At 42.8% G+C, this 19,278-nt stretch overlaps 2 protein-coding genes across 8 annotated transcripts in view; one reads left to right on the top strand and one right to left on the bottom strand.

The window, feature by feature from the left end:
- Positions 1-4,314: 4,314 nt before the first annotated feature.
- GGPS1 (geranylgeranyl diphosphate synthase 1) lies at positions 4,315-17,621 on the bottom strand. 2 transcript variants are annotated; one of them, XM_069571592.1, is made up of 4 exons: positions 17,203-17,621; positions 13,299-13,391; positions 8,743-8,813; positions 4,315-8,344 (listed from the first exon to the last, which is right to left on the bottom strand). In XM_069571592.1, the coding sequence occupies exons 2-4, from the start codon at positions 13,366-13,368 to the stop codon at positions 7,583-7,585; spliced, it is 903 nt and encodes a 300-aa protein (XP_069427693.1). In that variant the 5' UTR covers positions 13,369-13,391; positions 17,203-17,621; the 3' UTR covers positions 4,315-7,582. The 2 variants fall into 2 exon arrangements, with proteins under 2 accessions (XP_069427693.1, XP_069427694.1); XM_069571593.1 differs by having other exon boundaries at positions 8,743-11,455; positions 17,203-17,407.
- Positions 17,622-17,706: 85 nt separating this feature from the next.
- The window catches only part of ARID4B (AT-rich interaction domain 4B), a 140,085-nt gene continuing 138,513 nt past the window's right edge, over positions 17,707-19,278 (top strand). For 3 of the 6 annotated variants that reach the window (XM_069571574.1, XM_069571572.1, XM_069571578.1), the window contains exons 1-2: positions 17,736-18,040; positions 19,020-19,074. In XM_069571574.1, the coding sequence (XP_069427675.1) occupies positions 19,069-19,074 (6 nt within the window). In that variant the 5' untranslated portion in view covers positions 17,736-18,040; positions 19,020-19,068. Of the gene's footprint in view, positions 18,207-19,019; positions 19,075-19,278 lie in introns of all 6 variants that reach the window. The other 3 variants (XM_069571577.1, XM_069571573.1, XM_069571575.1) reach the window with 2 other exon arrangements.

Below are 19,278 nucleotides of genomic sequence, written 5' to 3'. Positions count from 1 at the left end.
AGTGAAGTCACTCTTGCTACTCTGACTTTTAGTCTCTGCCCCTCAGTTCCTACCCTAATCTATGCAAATACTTTTCTTTTATTCCATTCTTTTTCACACAATTGGTAACTTACAACCTTAACAACCTTGTGTTTTCTTTTCCTATACCTTGGAAAGTTTAGTTGCTCAGTCATGTCCAATTCTTTGCAACCCCACGGACTGTAGCCCACCAGGCTCCTCTGCCCTTGGGATTCTCCAGCTAAGAATACTGGAGTGGGTTGCCGTTTCCTTCTCCCGGGATCTTCCCGACCCAGGGATGGAACCCAGGTCTCCTGCATTGCAGGCAGATTCTTTACCATTGGAGCCACCAGGGAAACCCCCATAAACTGGAGATCTGCCTAATTTAAGAACAAAGGGGATATACTGGGAGGATACTGGATAGCTCACACTGTAACAGAAGCGTTGGAGCACCAGGTTCAGCTTTAGGACAAAGAACCGAGATAGAACTGGAACAAGATAGAACCAAGAACTGGAACAAGATAGAACCAAGAACTGGAACAAGACAGAACAAGAACTGGAAAAGAACCAAAACAGCAGGTACTATTTAGTTGCTTGGTCAGATTCCTAGCAGGTGAATAAACTCCAGCAGTCTTCTCCACACAAGAATGGAGACAGAATCCAGCTGGTTAAGATTAGGTCATTTTCAATTCAGTTCAGTCACTCAGTCATGTCTGACTCTTTGCAACCCCATGGATTGCAGCATGCCAGGCTTCCCTGTCCATCACCAACTCCTGGAGCTTGCTCAAACTCATGTCCATCAAGTTGGTGATGCCATCCAACCATCTCATCCTCAGTTGTCCCCTTCTGCCTTCAATCCTTCCCAGCATCAGGGTCTTTTCCAATGAGTCAGTTCTTTGAATTAGGTGGCCAAAGTATTGGAGTTTTGGCTTCAGCATCAGTCCGTCCAATGAATACTAAGGACTGATTTCCTTTATGATTGACTGGTTTGATCTCAATCAAATGGTCATGTATCACCTTTCAACTATAGCCAGGCAGTGGGCAGGAGACAGCAACCTCCTAGGATCCTTTGGCTTCCATATTCAAAGGCAGGGTACCTTGGCTGTTAACAGTTGGCAAGACATAATTCACCAAAAGGAAACAGGAATATGATCAGGTAGAATTAGGACAGGAGAATGGCTAATAAACAACGGTGTCCCTGGTAGGAGCTTATGATTTTACACACATAATGGTGTAACATGCTTCCCTGGTGACTCAGTGGTCCTAAGTCTAATCCTGCCCACAATAACAGGATATGGGTCCAGTCCCTGGGTTGGGAAGATCACCTGGAGGAGAAAATGGCAACCCACTCCAGTATTCTGGCCAGGGCAATGCCAACGACACAGAAGCCTGGCAGGCTAGAGTCCGTGGGGTCACAAAGAGTCAGACATGTTTGAGCACAAAAGAGTGTCAACACAAATAACCTAGGTTGAAAGCAGAGGCCCAGGATAATTTTCCTTTAAAGGAGATGGTTCAGTATTCAAGTTGGAGAAACACTGTTACGTATCCCTTTTAAAGAAATGTTTTCCTGCTGCCCCACAGAGGAGTCAGCACCTCACTTACTCTAGGAGAGCAAGGGGTCTGCTGAGAGTAACAAAAAGACTTTATTGAGTCAATCACACACCATTTAGTGGCTATTTATTAACTTAATTAATGACCATGTTTAAGCTTTGCTTTGGAGGATCTCTACCAAGTACTTGGCTAAGGCCATCCTCTGACTCATTTTTTATCTGAACGGTGGGAGTGGCTTGTTTCATCTATTTTCATTGTTAATCAGTATAAAGACATTTTGATTTGGAACAAAAAAATTCAGTTAGGCTTTAGACATAGAGCAGATTTAATGGGTGGCAGGGGGACATTTCAGAAACAAGTATATGAGTACAAGCATGAAGGTGGGAATGTGTTTAATAGGCAAGAATGAACAGTCAGGCTTTACTGAAGGGATGGTGGGAGATAAGATGAGAAACAGATTATTGGGAGCTTTGACTGTGAAACTAAAGTGTTTATCCTATAAGGAAATGATTTATGAACAGAGGCACAAAATGAAAGCAAATTAAGATTACTTTGGCAGTTGTGTGCAACATGGACTCAAAGGAGGGGATTCCAGTAAAACAAGCTGGTAACATTAATTATCCATATATGCTACGATACTCCAAGGCAAGAGGAAATTACTGACCTTTTGTTTGTTGCAGCATTCACTAGCTGATACTCCTGTCTTTGTCATGTAACACAGTAAACTGCTCAATTCTCCCAACAACGTCCTCATTAAATCATAGGTGACTTGTGGCCTCAATAAATTGAGAATTTCTTCTAAATAACAGTCTTTATGGTGCTGAATCCTTAGTTCCTTCTGAACTATCGGCAATTATACTCAAATTTTTTCTAAGCCTTCTAAGAGAGTCTAAAATTGTGCATTTTATATCTTTAGTGCTAAGCCATGTAGTGAATGCTATTTTTTTGTTCATCTCTAATTCAGAGCTTTGTAAACTTAAATGGCCAAGTTTAAAGATGCAAAAAATTGAACAAACTTTAAAAAATTATACTTTCAGGACTTCCTTGTTGGTTCAGTGGTTGAGACTCCATGCTCCCACCTCAGGGGAGCACAGGTTCTATCCCTGGTAGGGGAACTAAGATCTCACATGTTGCGCAGTACAGCCAAAACAGAAAAGAAAAAAATTACACTTCCATGTCTGTTATCAAATCACAAATGCATGTTCATAAAATGTATTAGAAAATCTATTAGTTTCTCTCTTGGAATAGCTAGTTTGCCTTGTTTCAATAATCTTCTGCTTCATTTTCAGGTTCTTTTGGTTTTGTCTAATTCTTTGTGGTTAACTGACTTAATCTGTCAACTTCAATAAATCATTTATTTCTTGTAAAATATGGACAGCTGTTAGAATTTACTAAAGCTAAATCTCTTTACATTTTTTACTTTTTAAATATTTAACTATTCCAATTTTATACTTCATACTATGTGACTTCACAAGTTTTGTTGAGATTTATAAATTACTTTGGCAGCTTACCATTAGTACTGCTTTGCCCATTGAGATCAAAATATCTTCCATTATTCATTATACCAATGTTCCAATCTTCAGATGTATTTTTCTTTGTGTACAGTAACAAATATAGATCAAAGGTAGTAAACTGGTTATTCTCCTAAAGCACAGAGTGCTTCATATGTGCATGCCAGGGCAGGTAGTGCTGCAAATGCTTCCCAGATATCTCTGTGACAAGACGCCCATTAAACACTCTACACAATTAACTTTAACTAATGGGCTAATACCGAAATTTCTATTTCTATTGAAAATTCTAATGGGCTAAACCTTTGCTTATTACACTACTACAATATTTACCAAGAGTATTGTAAAATTCTGCCATGGAACTGTAAGGTCCAATATATCCAATCACATAAAACCTGAGGTTGCATTATTCTAAGACTTAATCAAATAATAAATCTGCAGTTAGCCAACTGGAGGTGGTGGGAGGTTAGGGAGCCAAATGCCAACTGTATTATGTCTCAGTTCATATTATTATGGGGTTCATCATCATGAGTTCTTTTCTGTATTCCAACCAACAGATATCAGCATGGCAATAAAGGTTGTTGTAAGTGCCGTAGTGAAAATGAAAAGGAAGTGAAAATGTAAAGAGAGAGAGAAGAGACATCTCAAAGGACAAGTCTTGGGAGGACTGGATAGGAGGCAAGGCTAATAAGTCAAAGACATACTACTGGGTCACTTTAAGAATGGCAGTGGTGGACTTGCCTGGCGATTCAGTGGTTAGGATTCTGCACTTACTCTGCAGGTGGCCTAAGTTCAATTCTTGGTGGGGGAACTCAGGCCAAAAAAGCGGGGGCAGGGTGTGTGTGGGGGTGAGGGTATTAAAAAAAAAATGCCAATGGTGACAGAAGAGACAGAGGTCGAAGCAGTTTCATTCCATCATTTTGGTTGGTAAAGGGATAGGAAGGGAGGTCTAAGTTGATTTTAAATATGTTGATTTCAAGCTAACGGAAAACTCAGATGAATAGGTAGTTTAAAAATACAGAAACTTGAATATGAGGTCAGGGTTCTGACACAATACTAAGTATGGACAAAACTGAAAGTAAACAGTCTAGAAATGCTTTCGGAAGGAAAAACATTCAATAAGAATCATTAGAGGAAGAATTAGAGGTAGAAGAACCACATTAACATAAAAGGTAACATTTGAAGTTTATGGTATCTTTTCACATACATCATATTTAATGGAACCCTTGAGAGGTGGGAGATTAGTTTCAAGTCGAGATTTATTCATTCATAAATATTTATTAAGCGCTACTGAGAATAGGAGTGTGCGTAAGTCACAGTCCTTGCCCTTAATGAGTTTCTAATCCAATGGGAGAAGCAGACATGTTAAGTAATTAGGGGCTCAGATTCTAGCACTAACAATACTGTTTAGTAATTGGCTATTTACTTTCCAGTCTCCATTACAGGAAAATCACATGAGGCTAAGTGATAGTATTTGTCACTCTTCTATCTCCAAAGCCTAACAAAATATCTAACTCATAGGCACTCAAGAAATATTCTAAATGAACTGAATGACAAACAGGAGTATCTCAACAATGATGAGCATTATTTTCTGGCAGAGAATAAGGTGTATGGGGAGAGTAAAATATTAGACAATATGGGTAAAGTTGGTTGGAGAGATCAGATTTTGGAAAGCCTTATGTGCCAAAGGATTTATAGATGGCAGTATTAGGGATTCAGAGAATTTGATACATGGGAATGATACAATCAGATTTGTGTTTTGGAAAGACAGCTTTGGAGTGTACTGGATAGACTGGAGTGGGTAGAGGTTACAGGAAGGGAACTGTTTAGTACTTTAATACAATGGATCAGTGCTTTCTAAACTTAAACATATTTACGTGTGCATACAGAATGGGAAGCCAACAGAAGAACAAAGTGCTCTGATCTGTATTCAAGGCCCTGGCTCTGTTCAGTAAATGCTCGAAGAGAAAAACATAAAACGGGGTACCTACTAGAAAATTCACAAATGGACATTTTCTTCCCTCTTGGTATAATGTTTAGAAAAGAGCCAATGGATAAATCTTGAGGATATAAGGCAGGGAATGAAACAGGCCCTCAAGAGACAGAAGAGGAGCGAATGAAGAACAGGAGAGCTTGTTTGGCTGAGCGCAGGAGGACAAACTTTTCTTGAGATGAAGGCAGACTATTTGAAGACAGACCTAAAGGAGTACAGCGCAAGAAAGGCAAGAAGAGTTTACATTTAAACGGGAGAAGGATGCAGAAGCTGGGGTGCTAGATCGGGATTTTAAATCTTCATCATCAGGATTAGATGGAAAATAAAAGGGCTCTTGAGGCTTTAATACATTAACTTGCAATGGCGGCAATAGCAGTTTTGAAAACATCCCCCTAGTAGCACTAGGCAACATGGGAAGGGCAAAGCATGTGAACCTTGGATTCATCCTGGGAACTGGCAGGATAGTAGGGCCTAAAGAAAGGAGGAAGGTGATTGACAAAAGCTCTTGAAAAGGTCCCTGAAGAGAATGACTACAAAGTATAGGTTAGGAAGAGAAGTCAACTCAGGAAGCTGACAGTGAGGAGAACTGATGCATTTAAAACCTTGCTGAGGTCAGAAAGTCCTTTCTGTCAACATAACTAGCCTTCATTCTTTTGATTTTGCCAACAAATAAAATCAATTCCGTTTTCTTCTGTGTTAACCACCATGACTACAGTTCAAGTGAAAAAGATTTTTGATTTAATACACAACTCTTTGCCAAGCATTTCTGTCACTGAAAAGCAAGATAAAAATGACAAAAGAATCATGAGTTGCACCAGGCCAAAATTAATTTGATTAGGTAAGGAATAACCTACTTAAGCAATCTTTATACTTACAGGTAATTTGTCAATATAGTTAGCATTAGATCTTTCTGAGTAATCCAGTTTAAGTTATAGGTTCATAAAAATAAAGTTCAAACATCTGTAGGGTAGCACAAATATCTGATTTTCAGAAGAGGCTTCCTTGGATCAATTAAAATGGAAGACTCAAATTTTTAGTAAAGGCAATACCCAACTTTTTCAAAAAACACTTAGGTTGGGTGCTTTGGTGAGAATCTCTTACAAAAGTATATGGTAATTTGACCTGACATAACATATTGCACTGAGAAATACAAACTTTGGGATGTCAGTGACACCTCTTACTACAGAAAATAGTCTCTTTTTCTTCATAGCTCTTGGGCCGCAAGATTGCTCCAGGAGCTTAGGGTTTAAAATGAAACAAAGGGATAGTCATGGTTAAGGCACTATAAAGCTAATTGTGCCTGAGTCTAGCTTTTGGATACTTTGGCTCTCAGGTTAACTCTTTTCTTTCCTTTAATCAGAGATTAAAGATGCCTACTTCCTTTTTCCATTCAAGCAACTGATTGCCTTTGCGCGTGGGGGTGGGGGGGGGGAGGCGGTTAGTGATGTGTGTGGGAAGGAAAAGGTTAGTTGCCCCAGCTTTTGACTTGCAGTGAGCCAATCACTCTTTTATGATTTTTACTACTAAGAAAGGTTTAAAGACTCCTTCCTAAAATACTTTTTGCATATACCTTTTCTTTTTTCCCAAATGGAAAGATACCACTATAACCAGACACTAGTTTTGAGGTGGAAGTTACATTAGGGCTTCCCTGCTGGCTCAGTGGGAAAGAACCTGCTTGCAACGCAGGAAATGCAGGAGACTCAGGTTTGATTCCTGGGTCAGGAAGATCCCTTGAAGAGGAAATGGCAAGCCACTCCAGTATTCTTGCCTGGAAAATTCCATGGGCAGAGAAGCCTGGCAGGCTACAACCCACAGAGTTGTAAAGAGTCAAGACACGACAGAGCACTGAGCACGTGTGTGGGTAGCAAGTTACATTAGGAGGAAAAAAGCATCTGGGCTAGTGTGTAAACTTCATTCAGTGAAGAGTCCTTGGTTAAAACAGCAGAATTTGCTGGACAGGGAGGAAGGGAAAAACGAGTTGAAACAAAGGGCCAGAATGCTTACTTTCACGGTCAGCTTCTTCATGGAAGTAAGGGAATTTCCAGGGAGGAGAATGAGTTATTCTAAGCAACAACATTTAGGAAGAAACAAGAGTTCCTCTGATCTTTAGGCCAGTGAGCTATCGAAACTGGTCCCAAGTAGTTGATGGTGCAGAAATGGGGTAGATGAATTGTGAACTGCCCATGTAGTACAGTTAGGAAGTATGTGGATAAAAGTTCCTGGAAGCTGAAGTCTTCTTTTATTGACAGAATCCACAGAACATGCGAGGCAGACTTGGCCACCAGGTCCCAACACAGCACATTCTGACATTCAAATAAGACCTATTTAAATGTGGCTCCTTTTGATTCCTACAGCTTTGTACTATGATGATTATCTGTACACAGGAATTCTAACTGGAAACAACCTTACTCACATCATCATTGTCACTCAATTTTTGGAGACTAACAGCTTGGTCCAATTTTTTTAAAAGGTAATGGGCCAAAAGACAAAAAAAGTCAACTAAGTATCAGGCCTAGTCGAGAATGGCTTAACATTATTCATTCTCTTCTTTGAACATTTTACTTAAGTGTTTTATTAGAGCTACTAGCTCAGGGTTTCCACCACGAGCATCAATTTGTTTATAGGCTTTAGATTCAAGCTCTTTAAGAGTATTCCGAGTGTATTCGAAGGAACCTACATTCTCAAGGTAATGTACACAGTATTTTTTAATATCTATGTTTTCGGTTCTCTGGCGCAAGATATTCTGCACCTGGGTGCTTTCTGGCCTTGACCAGATAGCATGAATAGTAGGGAATGAGAACTTTCCCTCTGTTAGATCTTCACAAAAGCTTTTGTTTTCACTGTATTCTTTGGAGTGTAGATTAGCGTAATCATCCCTAATTTGGAAAAAGAGCCCAAGTGTATCAAGTAGTGGTTTTAAATCTTCTTTGTAATCAGAGAACAACTGCATGAGACCTACTGCTAATCCAAACAGTCCACCTGTCTTTTGCAGCACCATTGCTTTATATTCTTCTTCGGTGGGACAAGTGTAATTATCCCTCCAGTAGATATCTAGGCCTTGTCCCTGATGGAGTTCTAAAAGCTGGCGGGTAAAGAGCTTTACTGCATCCGGGTGATTGAGGGTTAAGACTTTCTCTAGGCCAAGAAAATATACATAATTGGCAGAATTGATGACAGATGGAATTCCATAGATACTGTGTGCCACTGGAAAGCCACGTCGGAGTTTTGAGTTGTCTTCAATATCATCGATGAGTAAACTGGCATTATGCAACATTTCTGTCACTTCAATGATAATCTAGTAAAAAATACAATTGAAAAATTTCATTTTATTTGAATTATTCAAAAGAGCTTACCAATACTCATCATATAACAGATTATCAGTGTCAGGTGTCTTAGTTTTTACAATTAATTACTATCTAGAGACATTTCTTGGGCTTAAAAATGAAGTTAGAGAACTTCCCTGGTGGTCCAGCAGTTAAGAATATTTCAATTCAGGATACGTGTGTTCAGTCCCTAGTAAGGGAACTAGGATCCCACAGGATGCGAGGCAACTAAGCCCGTGCCACAACAGAGAGACCATACTGCAACAAAGATGCTGTGTGCCACAACTAAGGCCTGATGCAGCCATAAATAAATAAATATATACTAAAAAAACCCCCAAAACAAATAGTGACATTATAATTGCCTAAATACCTGTAGCTTGTCTTCTGGAACTTTTAGCCAATGATTAAACGCCTGTGAAAGTTTTGTTCTCACTTGTTTACCTGCATTTAAAGAATACAATTTGGCAATAAATTAATATTTTAATTATAAGAAACACATTCAGAAACTTCTTCTAAAACTAATAAGACTTGATAAAGCCAGCCCCACCAATTCATTACCTACTATAGAGCTTATCTTCTACTGCTGGGTCCCTACTGCCAAAACTCATATCCTAAAGACACATAACCTTTTAAAATTTAGGCAGGTGAAACAGATTTATAGTACTCCAGTGGCCCATCTGGAGAAGGCAATGGCAACCCAGTCCAGTACTCTTGCCTGGAGAATCCCATGGACGGAGGAGCCTGGTAGGCTGCAGTCCATGGGGTCATGAAGAGTCGGACATGACTAAGCAACTTCACTTTCACTTTTCACTTTCAATCACTGGAGAAGGAACTGGCGACCCACTCCACTGTTCTTGTCCAAGAGAATCCCAGGGACGGGGGAGCCTGGTGGGCTGCCGTCTATGCGGTTGCAGAGTCAGACACGACTAAAGCGACTTAGCAGCAGCAGCAGCAGCAGCAGCAGCAGCAGCAGCAGCAGCAGCAGCAGCAGCAGCAGCAGCAGCAGCAACAGCGGCCCATCAGTGAACCCACTCCTTTCATCGTAACTTATATCAACAATTTTGGAATAGAATGGCTTTTAATGAATTATGATCTAATTCATTCCTTTTTTGAAAAGGGAGACAGTCTAGTTAGTGGCAGTTACTTAGCCTATTTCAGAGACTACAGGTATTTTATTAATTGAAATATAGTGGATTTATAACGTGTTACCTTTCTACTATATTGCAAAATGATTCAGTTATACATATATACATTCTCTTTTTAATATTCTTTTCCATTATGATTTATCATAGGATACTGAACATAGTTTCCTGAGCTATATAGCAGGACCTTGTTTATCCATCCCATACATAACTATAGGTATTTCTAAGTAAAGGTACTTTGCTACTGAATTACCTTATAAAATGACCTCTTAAAATTATCTGCCTTTAAGATTTTGGAGACTGGACAGCTTGTTTCTTTTCAAGCAAAAAGTAAGATCACCATCCCATGAAGTATTCCTTTTCAACATCCTGAATTTAGTCAAAAATTAATTTATTTTGACTGGGGCTATTAGTTTTTCAATATTATCTTTTTCTTACACAGAAAGCTCAAGAGAGGTATTTGGTTAACAGTCACCTCTAGAAGCTGTTTTAGCCCAGATAAAGAAATGGTAGCTAAAAACCACAATCAGTTCATTTAATAAAAATGTTCTATGAGCTTCCTGCTAAAGTGAATGCACAGTAACATACTAATTTCAGATTAGGCTTCAGAGAAATAGTTACATTAAAAGTTTCAGTAAACAAAAACAGTATTTTCTGAGTCTTATCTGTTTTTCTCTGCCACGATCATCCAAACAAGTGAATACATACACCCCCATCACATACCCAAACGGAAAAAAGTTTCACTTTCTGTGAGAAGTCTAAAAGGGAAGGCTCTCTTAGGGTTCTGAAAATAGTGTCCTCTATTAACCCTTAAGGTGAACATGGTCTCAGTAGCAATTATACCCTTAACATCTGATGTATTTTCCAGTTTGACAAAGGTCAATCTGGGCTACAATGAGAATGCACAATTGTGCAAAGTAACTTCATCACTTAAACACCAAGCTTCATTTTCATTAGAAAATGAAGAACAGAGAAGCAATGTACAGTCATATTTCCGCTTTCATTTCAGGATGTATTTGGAAAACAGTCAAATGAATGGCTTAATTTACACATACTCAGGTTTTATTTTCAGGTTTTAATATTACAATAATGACTGTTTTCTCTTTAAGACCTTAAGATTACCGACTCCCTTTCTGCACGCTTACTTCTTCCTCGGCTTCCAACTACAAAGGCCTGGGGACCTACCCTTCTGCATAGGTAAATAAACAAACATAAATACAAGTCTTTCTATTAATACTTCACTAATTTCAGAACACCCTAATGTCCAAAATTATTATTATAACCTTTTATTGTAAGAGTAGCTTTACAGTAAGTGGTCTTGCCCACCTTTAAGTCACTTTAGTAACTCTGAAGCTCTCTGTGAAAAATATGCATAACCGTTTCCTGCTTCTTTAGGAAAATCTTTTGAGATTATAGTCTACCGTGAATGCAAGAATATATTTGATTAAAAAACAAAAAGACAGGATACCTAATGAGTTTTAAATATGTTATCTAAAGGTCTAAAACATTACTTCCGAATAATGAGAATTAAAACTACTGGAGTAGTTCATTAGGTAGGTAAGCATTATTATTAACGTGTAATTACAGGCAGTTCTTGCTTTGTATAGTAGTGGAGTGGGAGACACTGGGAAATACTGGCTAAGACTCCTATCATCACTGATACTGGCATGTTTTACAGTAGCCCAGTTCCAACCAGTGTTTGTCAGCTCGTAACAAAGTAAGCCCAGCAACAGGTGGGGGGAGTTCAGAAGAAACAGTGTGACCTTTCTCAATTTGAGACTCTAAAATAAGTGAAGCTACTGGCAGCTGAATAAATTCACCCAAAAGAAGTCTCTTAGCTTTTTCTTGAACAGTTGGCAATGTTGCCTCGCATTCTCCATTTGTTTCTCCTCCATGCTTCTGAAGCATTGGCAGTAGCAAGCGTGTCTCCGTCACGGTCTGCTAGAGTAGGAATACCACTAATCATGATGGTTTCCACGGTGGAGGCAGAGCTACCACTCTCTGGCTTGGGACAACCACACTGACCCTCCCCCAGCTCATAAAGGATAGAAACGCCCTAACTCCCCCTGAGGTATGCTCATCAAGAGAAGGGTGCAGTTTATTCATTTTAAAATGTTTCTTCACTTCTGGCTGTGCTGGGTCTTGGCTGCTGCATGAGCTTTCCTCCAGTTGTGCTGAGTGGGGGCTACTCTAGCTGTGGTCTGCAGGCTTCTCATTGTGTTGACCCTCCTGTTGCTGAGCATGGGCTCTAGGGCACAAGGACTTCCGGAGCTGCAGTTACAGTGCTCCGGAGCACAGGCTCAACAGTTCTGGCACATGGGCTTAGTTGCTCTGCGGCACTCAGTTATCTTCCCAGATCAGGGATTGAACCCACATCTCCTGTACTGGCGAGTGGATTCTCTACCACTGAGCCACCAGGGAAGCCCACATGTGCACTTTGGAACTGAAGTAAAAAGTTTTAATTGTGACTGAGTTGAGATCATCACTACACTATAACCGAGACACACTATGAGCTAAATAGGTCTTCCTATGGTTGCCAACTTATCACCTTATTTTTTTTTTTGGCCACACTGCACGGCTTGTGGGATGTCAGGGATTAAACCCGGGTCCTTGGCAGTGAAAGTGCAGAGTCCTAACGACCAGATTGCCAGGGAATTCCTAACTTTTCACCTGAGTTACCGGTTTGAATTTTTATTATGAGAAGCCACATTTATCAAATGCATGACTTTTTACTTGCTACTATCACATCTCAGAAAAGCTAAGGAAAAAAAATTAGCAAAATAAAACAAGCACATACATATGATTAAGCCATGTCCAAGTGACTCATCTTTGTAGAGGAATAATTTAGGTTATGCTTCTAAGTAATGTGCTTTGAATGTACTGCTATTCGTCTCTTACAGGAAGTAGTAGTGTTAAAAAATGCTGTCTGGGGTTTCCCTGGTGGTCTGTGGCCAAGGATTCACCTTGCAATGCAGGGAATACTGGTTCGATCCTTGGTCGGGAAACATGCCGTGGAGCAACTAAACTCATGGGCCACAACTACCGAGCTTGTGCATCTAGAGTCCACGCTCTGCAACGAGAAGCCCCTGCAGTGAGAGGCCTGCACCTCACTGAGGAGCAACCCCTGCTCGCCGCAACCAGAGAAAGCCCACGTGCTGCAACGAGGACCCACCACAGCCAAAAACATAAAGAGTTAAGTGTAGCTTTTTGTTGTCACACAAACTGGCATAAAACCCCCTAATATCAAAACAGTAGGGAATAAAAATGTGTCACATCCATAAAGGATGAAACTTCTAATGAGACACTCCAATGTTTTAAGTATTTTTTAGTTATGTTATAAAATTGGGTATTTTTAAAGAGGTGCCTTAAAGATGTCCCTTTTAAGAAAAAAAAAACTGTAAAAGTTTATAATTATTTTCCTTATATGTATCTCCTTATAGAAAGTCTCAAGAGCTGGCAATTCTAACCTTTTCTGTACGCTAATATTAAATGACCACTGCTGCTAAGTCGCTTCAGTCGTGTTCAACTCTGTGTGACCCCATAGACTGCAGCCGGCCAGGCTCCACTGTCCCTGGGATTCTCCAGGCAAGAATACTGGAGTGGGTTGCCATTTCCTTCTCCAATGCATGAAAGCAAAAAGTGAAAATGAAGTCGCTCAGTCGTGTCCGACTCCTAACGACTCCATGGACTGCAGCCTACCAGGCTCCTCCATCCATGAGATTTTCCAGGCAAGAGTACTGGAGTGGGGAAAATGACCCCATATGTATTATGACTAAACTATTACCTGGTAACTGAAGTAAGTACTTGTAAGGTTCTAGAAGAATTCTTTGGACAGTTTCTTGAGTCTTCTCCATTGTTTTTAAATTTCAAAGCTGATCTGTAAAAAAGGAGAAACATAAAGATGATGTAATTGAGTATCAAAGTGGAAAGGAGTTTGTATTTCAAGATGTTTTAGTAAAAGTAAACGTTCAGTTTGGTTTTAAGTGAAAATTCTACACCTATGAGACCTTAAAAACAAATCCACAGAATTAGATACTTCTGTGTTTGATTGATCATATAAATTAGAAAACATACTTTGTTTTCTAAGAGCATTAAAATGAATATGTTTTATAATGTGACCCTTAAACAACACTGGGGTTCGGGGCACCAACACCTTCCCCTCTGCAGTTGAAAATCTTGAGTACTATCAATACTTCACAGTTGAACCTCAGTATCCCTGGTTCTGCAGGCACAGATTTAAGTCTAACACAGATCATGTAACACTGTATATAGTATAAAAAGAAATATGAGTATAGGTGGAACCTGAGCAGTTCAAACTCACATTCTTCAAGGGTCAAATGTATATTTAAAATGTAAGCATACAAGGAGAAAATTCTTTGATGCATTTTCTTCACAATCCATTTTAGACACTCTGATTAAGACATGCGCTCAAGAGTGCAATTATAAAAGAAGCTTTCTCAAGATTAGTTAATTTACTAAGTTTGGCCACGCTGGGTCTCCGTTGCTGTGCGTGGACTTTCTCTAGTTGTGGCAAGCAGGGCATACTCTTTCCTGTGGTGCATGGGCTTCTCACTCTGGTGGCTTCTCTTGTTGTGGAGCACAGGCTCCAGTGCATGTGGGTTTAGTTGTGGCACATGGGCTTAGCTGCCCTCTGGCATGTGTGATCTTCTTGGACCAGGGGTCGAATCAGTGTCCCCTGCACTGGTGGGCAGATTCTTATCCACGTACCACCAGGGAAGTCCCTTGAGTGCAATGATATTATTGAAAATATTCCCCTGAGGTGACTTATTATTCTGAATTTTACATTTACTTCAGTATTTCCTAAAATTGCACTCACAATTTTACTAGAATCCTCCTTTACTGTTGAATCTCCACTATCTCTTCATAAATATCTATTGCTACTTTTGTCCTCTTATTAAGGAATTTTCATTTCTGTTTTTTTTTTTTCTGTTTCTTTTGTTTGGGGGGGGTGGTTGCGGGGAAGTCTTCATTCCTAATCTGGACATTTTAGAAGGTTTCTCACCTTTGTCTACTTTTGTTTTTTGAGACAATGATTTGGTCCCAAGGATCATGCTAAAGGATTGAAAGGTGTGTTTCCTGTAGTCTACTCTTGAATATCTAGGTGAAAGGATCATAAAAACCTGCACTTTCCAAAGGAAATCCTTTTAGCGATATGAATCCAAAGAGAAAACTTCCATACAGAAAACTGGTACATCTGCCTTGAACAACAATTAAGTATGTCCCAAGGTAAAAAAAGTTCAGAAAATACTTTGGAATAATCCAAATACCAGTTTGGTAACCTGATGTGTGCTCAGTCATATCTGATTCTTTGTGACCCCACGGACTGTAGCCCGCCAGGCTCCTTTGTCCACAGAATTTTCCAGGCAGGAATACTGGAGTGGTTTGCCATTTCTTTCTCCAGGGGATCTTCCCTACCCAGGGACTGACCCTGTCTCTTGCATTGGCAGGCTGATTTTTTACCTGTGTCACCTGGAAGTAACCTAATAACACCTATACTGTTTGAAGTCTGACAAAGATTACCTTATTCTTAAGAGATTAAAAAAGATGATATGCAGGAAGAATAATCACTTAGGTAAGAGATTACTGAACAGAATTAAAAGTAGAATTTTAAAAATGTACTATATATATACTATTTTATTTAAACCAATTAGTAGCCACCTCTTCTCAACTAGGTTGAGAACAAATATTCTGTTTATCTTTTTCACAGCCTCCAGAACACATAATTTGAAAATCAATATGGACTTCCCTAGTGGTCCAGTGGTTAAGAAACCATACTTCCAATGCAGGGGGTAGAGTTTGGATCTCTGGTTGGGGAACTAAAATCCCACATGCCATGCGGTGTGGCCAAAAGGAAAAAAAAAAAAAAAACTTGTAAGACCAACTCTGAATAATTCTGTTTTGTCTCTGTCTAAATTAGTAGCAACTATACACTGCTGGATAGATACCAGAGCTAATCTGTTTCAATTCTGTGGGTTTTGTTTGATGTTTTTTTCAACTGAAAATATGAGTTATGAATTTTTTAAAAAAACATCTTTTCCTTTGATCATTCAAGAAAGTTTAAGAATACTCACCTAACAAATAGGTCAATTAATCTTCCTTTCCCAAAAAACGTTTATATCAAAGTATTCTCAACAATGGGGAAACATAGAAGCCTCAATTTTTCTAGGTACTGACAACCAGCCCGTTTCTTGTCTTGTCTAGTTTAACTGTTGCTACATTACAACCCTGTGGCAATACCTATTACAGTGGCAATACTCTGACTGACCTTTTTCTTTACCCAAAAGACTGCAATTCATCACACCTAGCAATTTTAGCTGTGACATAGGAGGCCTGAATACAAAGAGGCATTACTGTGCTACATGCACTCTACTAATTTTTAAAATATTTTATTGATGTGCAGTTCATTACCATGTTGTGCCTAATTTACTTTTAGAGTGAACCACCACCACAGATTGCCTCTGTTCAGAGTCTGAAACTACTCCTTTTCAAAACTGGGAAATTGCCTTAAATTTGTTCAAACAATATATTATGAATATTAACACAAAATCAAATTCTCTTCTCCATGGAGACAATAACCCCCAGGCTGGACTCCCTAGTACCTGCCCCTCTCTTCTAGTCCTCTACTCTTCACCGTGTGACCTTTTCTAAATTCAAATCTGGTCCTATCTCCCCTCTCTGATTGGGAACCCATACACGTTATCCCATGGCTCTTAAACAGAACAAAACTCCCTAACAAAGCGTGTCAGGTTCGCAGTCAAAACCCCAGCCCTCCAGCCTCAGTTCTTCATATTTTAAAAAGCTCCCGCTGGCATAAGGCTTTCCAACATGATACCGTTTCTGTCTGGAATGCTCTTTCCTTAAGTTTACTCCTGCTAAACCTTCTGCTCTCAGCTCGATCTTTACTTGCCCGGGAAAGCCTTCCCTCATCTCCCTAAGGCAAATTTCCTGTTTCCAATTCTCATATCACCGTGACACTCTCTTTCGTAGCAATCACACCTGTTGCCATTTCACACTGACGTGTGTGCCCATCCTGTCCGTCTTATGCTCGGATTCAGGAAGGCAGGGGCCACACCAGTTTTTTCACATGGTAGGCGCTCAAATATGTGAAATGAACGAAGGAACCAATGGCAAGTGCCTTCCAACGCGTTAGAGGATAAACTCAAGGCACACTCCGGCATGGAAAAGTGATAATATCATGCAAAGTGGGTTTTTTTTTTTTTCTTTAAAGGGAAGGATCTGGTTTCAGTATTGCCAAATCGACACACAAATATAAGGGCGGCTGCGGAGCGCAGAGCACATCCGTCCAAACTCCAGGAGATGATGGATGGGTCTGAAGAAAATTGCCGGGGAGATACAGGGAGGGAATTTAAATAACTTCGAGTCAGATTTTTAACACAGCCTTGGCAGAAGAGCTTCAAACGTCGACTCCCCTAGCACAGGGTCGGTGAGGTGCCCGCTTCCTCTCCGCCCAGAGGGCCCCTTCCGCCCCACTGGGTCCCTTGCGGCTCCTCCCCTTCTCCAGCCAGAGGATGGAAAATTCATACACAATCCGGTTCAGCATCCGGGTCCTCACCCTCCTTTCTTTCTTTCCTCTCAGCTCCGCCTCCCAGCCTCCCCCACCCACCTCCCCATCCGGGTTCCCCCCAGCCGCCACCACAGCCACTCACGGTTCGAGGATGATATCACAACTTTCACGCCGCGGGTCCGGGAGTAAGCTGTACCCAGTATCAGCTTCCCACCTTATAGTTCAGAGTAAGGGTCCTTCCGATGCCTACATGAATACTTTCCCCTATTTCACCACAGAACTCTCCGCCCTCTTCGGCCGCCGGCGACCCCGCATTACTCGGTGCAATAAAATGCGCCATCCCGGTCACACTGCGCAGGCGTCGTTGCCACCTCCCCTCCGCTTTGTTGCTCCGCCCCCTTTCGTTCCCCCCGCCTGTCTCACGGAGGCGCGGGGCATTGCGGGTCTTGCAGTTCTCCGGGGGGAGGCTTCGCGCATTGGTCCGACAGGCTGGACTACATTTCCCGGGGAGCTTTGAGGCGTAACTTTCTGTTTCCATAGAACTGGTGGGAAAATGGCGTCGTTGTTTGTATCGCGGGGACCAATAGGAACAGGGTATAGGCGGGTTCTAAAGAAGCCTAACCAATCCGAGGTCGTCTAAGAAGCCATCCGGGAAAGAGGTAGGGGAGGGGAAAAAAGTCTAGGGGAGGGGAGAAAGGAGGGAAGGGGGGCACTTGGGGTGGGGGGGGAAGCGATGTTTGCCCGTCAGTCGAGTCCGGAGTGAGGAGCTCGGGCGCCGGAGCGGAGGGAGACTCTTCAGCTTAAGCTTGCCGCTGCCACGGCCACCGCCTGGACTTTCGCTCGGAGGGAGTCGCAGAGGGTCTGTCGCCGCCGTCCTGTGGAGGGCAGCGCGATTGGGGGCCCAGACCTCCAGTCCGGGAGAGATTTTTCGTCGTCCCCCCTCCCCCCAGCGAGGGAGCCCGAGCGGCCGCCAAACAAAGGTACCAGTCGCCGCCGCGGGAGGAGGAGGAGCCGGAGCTTCAGCCTCAGCAACCGCTGGACCCGCCGCCCTTCTTCCCCCATCTCTCCCCCGGGCCTGCTGGTTTTGGGGGGGAGCAGGGGAGGGGACTCTGGACGTGCCAGGGTCGGAGCTCGCCTCCGAGGAAGGTAGGGACATTTTCTGAGGCTTTCGCGGTCTCGTAAGGGGGTCATTAAGGGAGTCACTGGGCCCGGCCGAGGATCCGGGGAAGGTCGCTTTGGTGGTCTCCCCGGGCACGGAAATTCGGGGCCTCGGCCTCCGTGCAGCTCCCCCGCCCCCCGCAGTTGCCGAGTCCGAGTCGCCCCCCAGCCTGGCGGCCGCACACTCAGCGCTTTAGCGTCCCTCGGCCGCGGTGGGGGGCCCGGGTCGGTGGGGGAGCTCTGCCGCCTCCTGGCCCCCTCGGCGCTCTCGCTGTCCCCTCGGATCCCGCTCCCACTTGTCGGGTGTCCATCTCGGAGCGGGACGTGGGCTGAGGCTCTGCGGCTGGTCGGTGCAGCTCGCGGCCCGCCCGGCCCGTCCGTCGCCCCTGCTGTGCTCCCCCAGGCCCGGCTTGCGCCCGCTTGGACTTGGGGTGCGCGGCCCTTTCGAGGGGGAGCTGCCGGAACGGCGCGGAGGCCCTCGGGCAGGAGGGCGGCCGGCCCCGCGCCGGCCCCCAGGCTTGTTGTGAGTTTCTTCTCTGACAGAAATGGCGTCATTGTCGGAGACGGGAAACTCCGTCGGGTCCCGACAATGGGGACGGGAAGCTGTCGAGCTGTGTAGGTGGCCAGGTTTGCGGGGATGGCGGGGCCAGAGGGGGACCCTGGATCGGCGTTTGGTGGTTTGGGGGCTGACGCCTCCTTGAGCTCCTTTTCGGCGTGCAGGCTTCGCTGGAGTCCCTCCGCCTCCGCCAGTGCAGAGGGGTGCCCGTGATGTTGACGGGGTGTCTTTTGTTTCTTCTCCAGGTGCAGGTGAATCTGGTATTTTCGGGGAGATCGCGGCCCCAGGATCATCATGAAGGTAAGATCTCCAGAAGACGAGCCTGGGGGCCAGAGAATCTAGGAAGTGGGGGCTTTGATTGAGTTCGGGTAGGGGGCCCCAACGAGTTTTGCTGAGGAAGGTGTGTGTGGTGGCTTCGCGCCCGAGCTCGTCCCCGGAGACGACGAGGGTCAGCTGGTGTGGATATCGGTGGGCTTTGCTGTGGAGTTGGAGCCGGTTATAGGA

Source organism: Ovis canadensis, chromosome 25 (assembly GCF_042477335.2).
Source record: "Ovis canadensis isolate MfBH-ARS-UI-01 breed Bighorn chromosome 25, ARS-UI_OviCan_v2, whole genome shotgun sequence".
Lineage (NCBI taxonomy): Eukaryota > Metazoa > Chordata > Mammalia > Artiodactyla > Bovidae > Ovis > Ovis canadensis.
This window is presented reverse-complemented; position numbering and strand designations above follow the sequence as displayed.

Excerpts from the sequence above, each read along its gene's own strand:
- GGPS1 (XM_069571592.1), bottom strand. The coding sequence starts at position 13,368 with ATGGAGAAGACTCAAGAAACTGTCCAAAGAATTCTTCTAGAACCTTAC. Across the intron at positions 8,814-13,298 it reads GTACTTACTTCAGTTACCAG|GTAAACAAGTGAGAACAAAA; the intron begins GTAATAGTTTAG and ends CTTTAAATGCAG. Across the intron at positions 8,345-8,742 it reads TTCCAGAAGACAAGCTACAG|ATTATCATTGAAGTGACAGA; the intron begins GTATTTAGGCAA and ends ATTTTTTACTAG.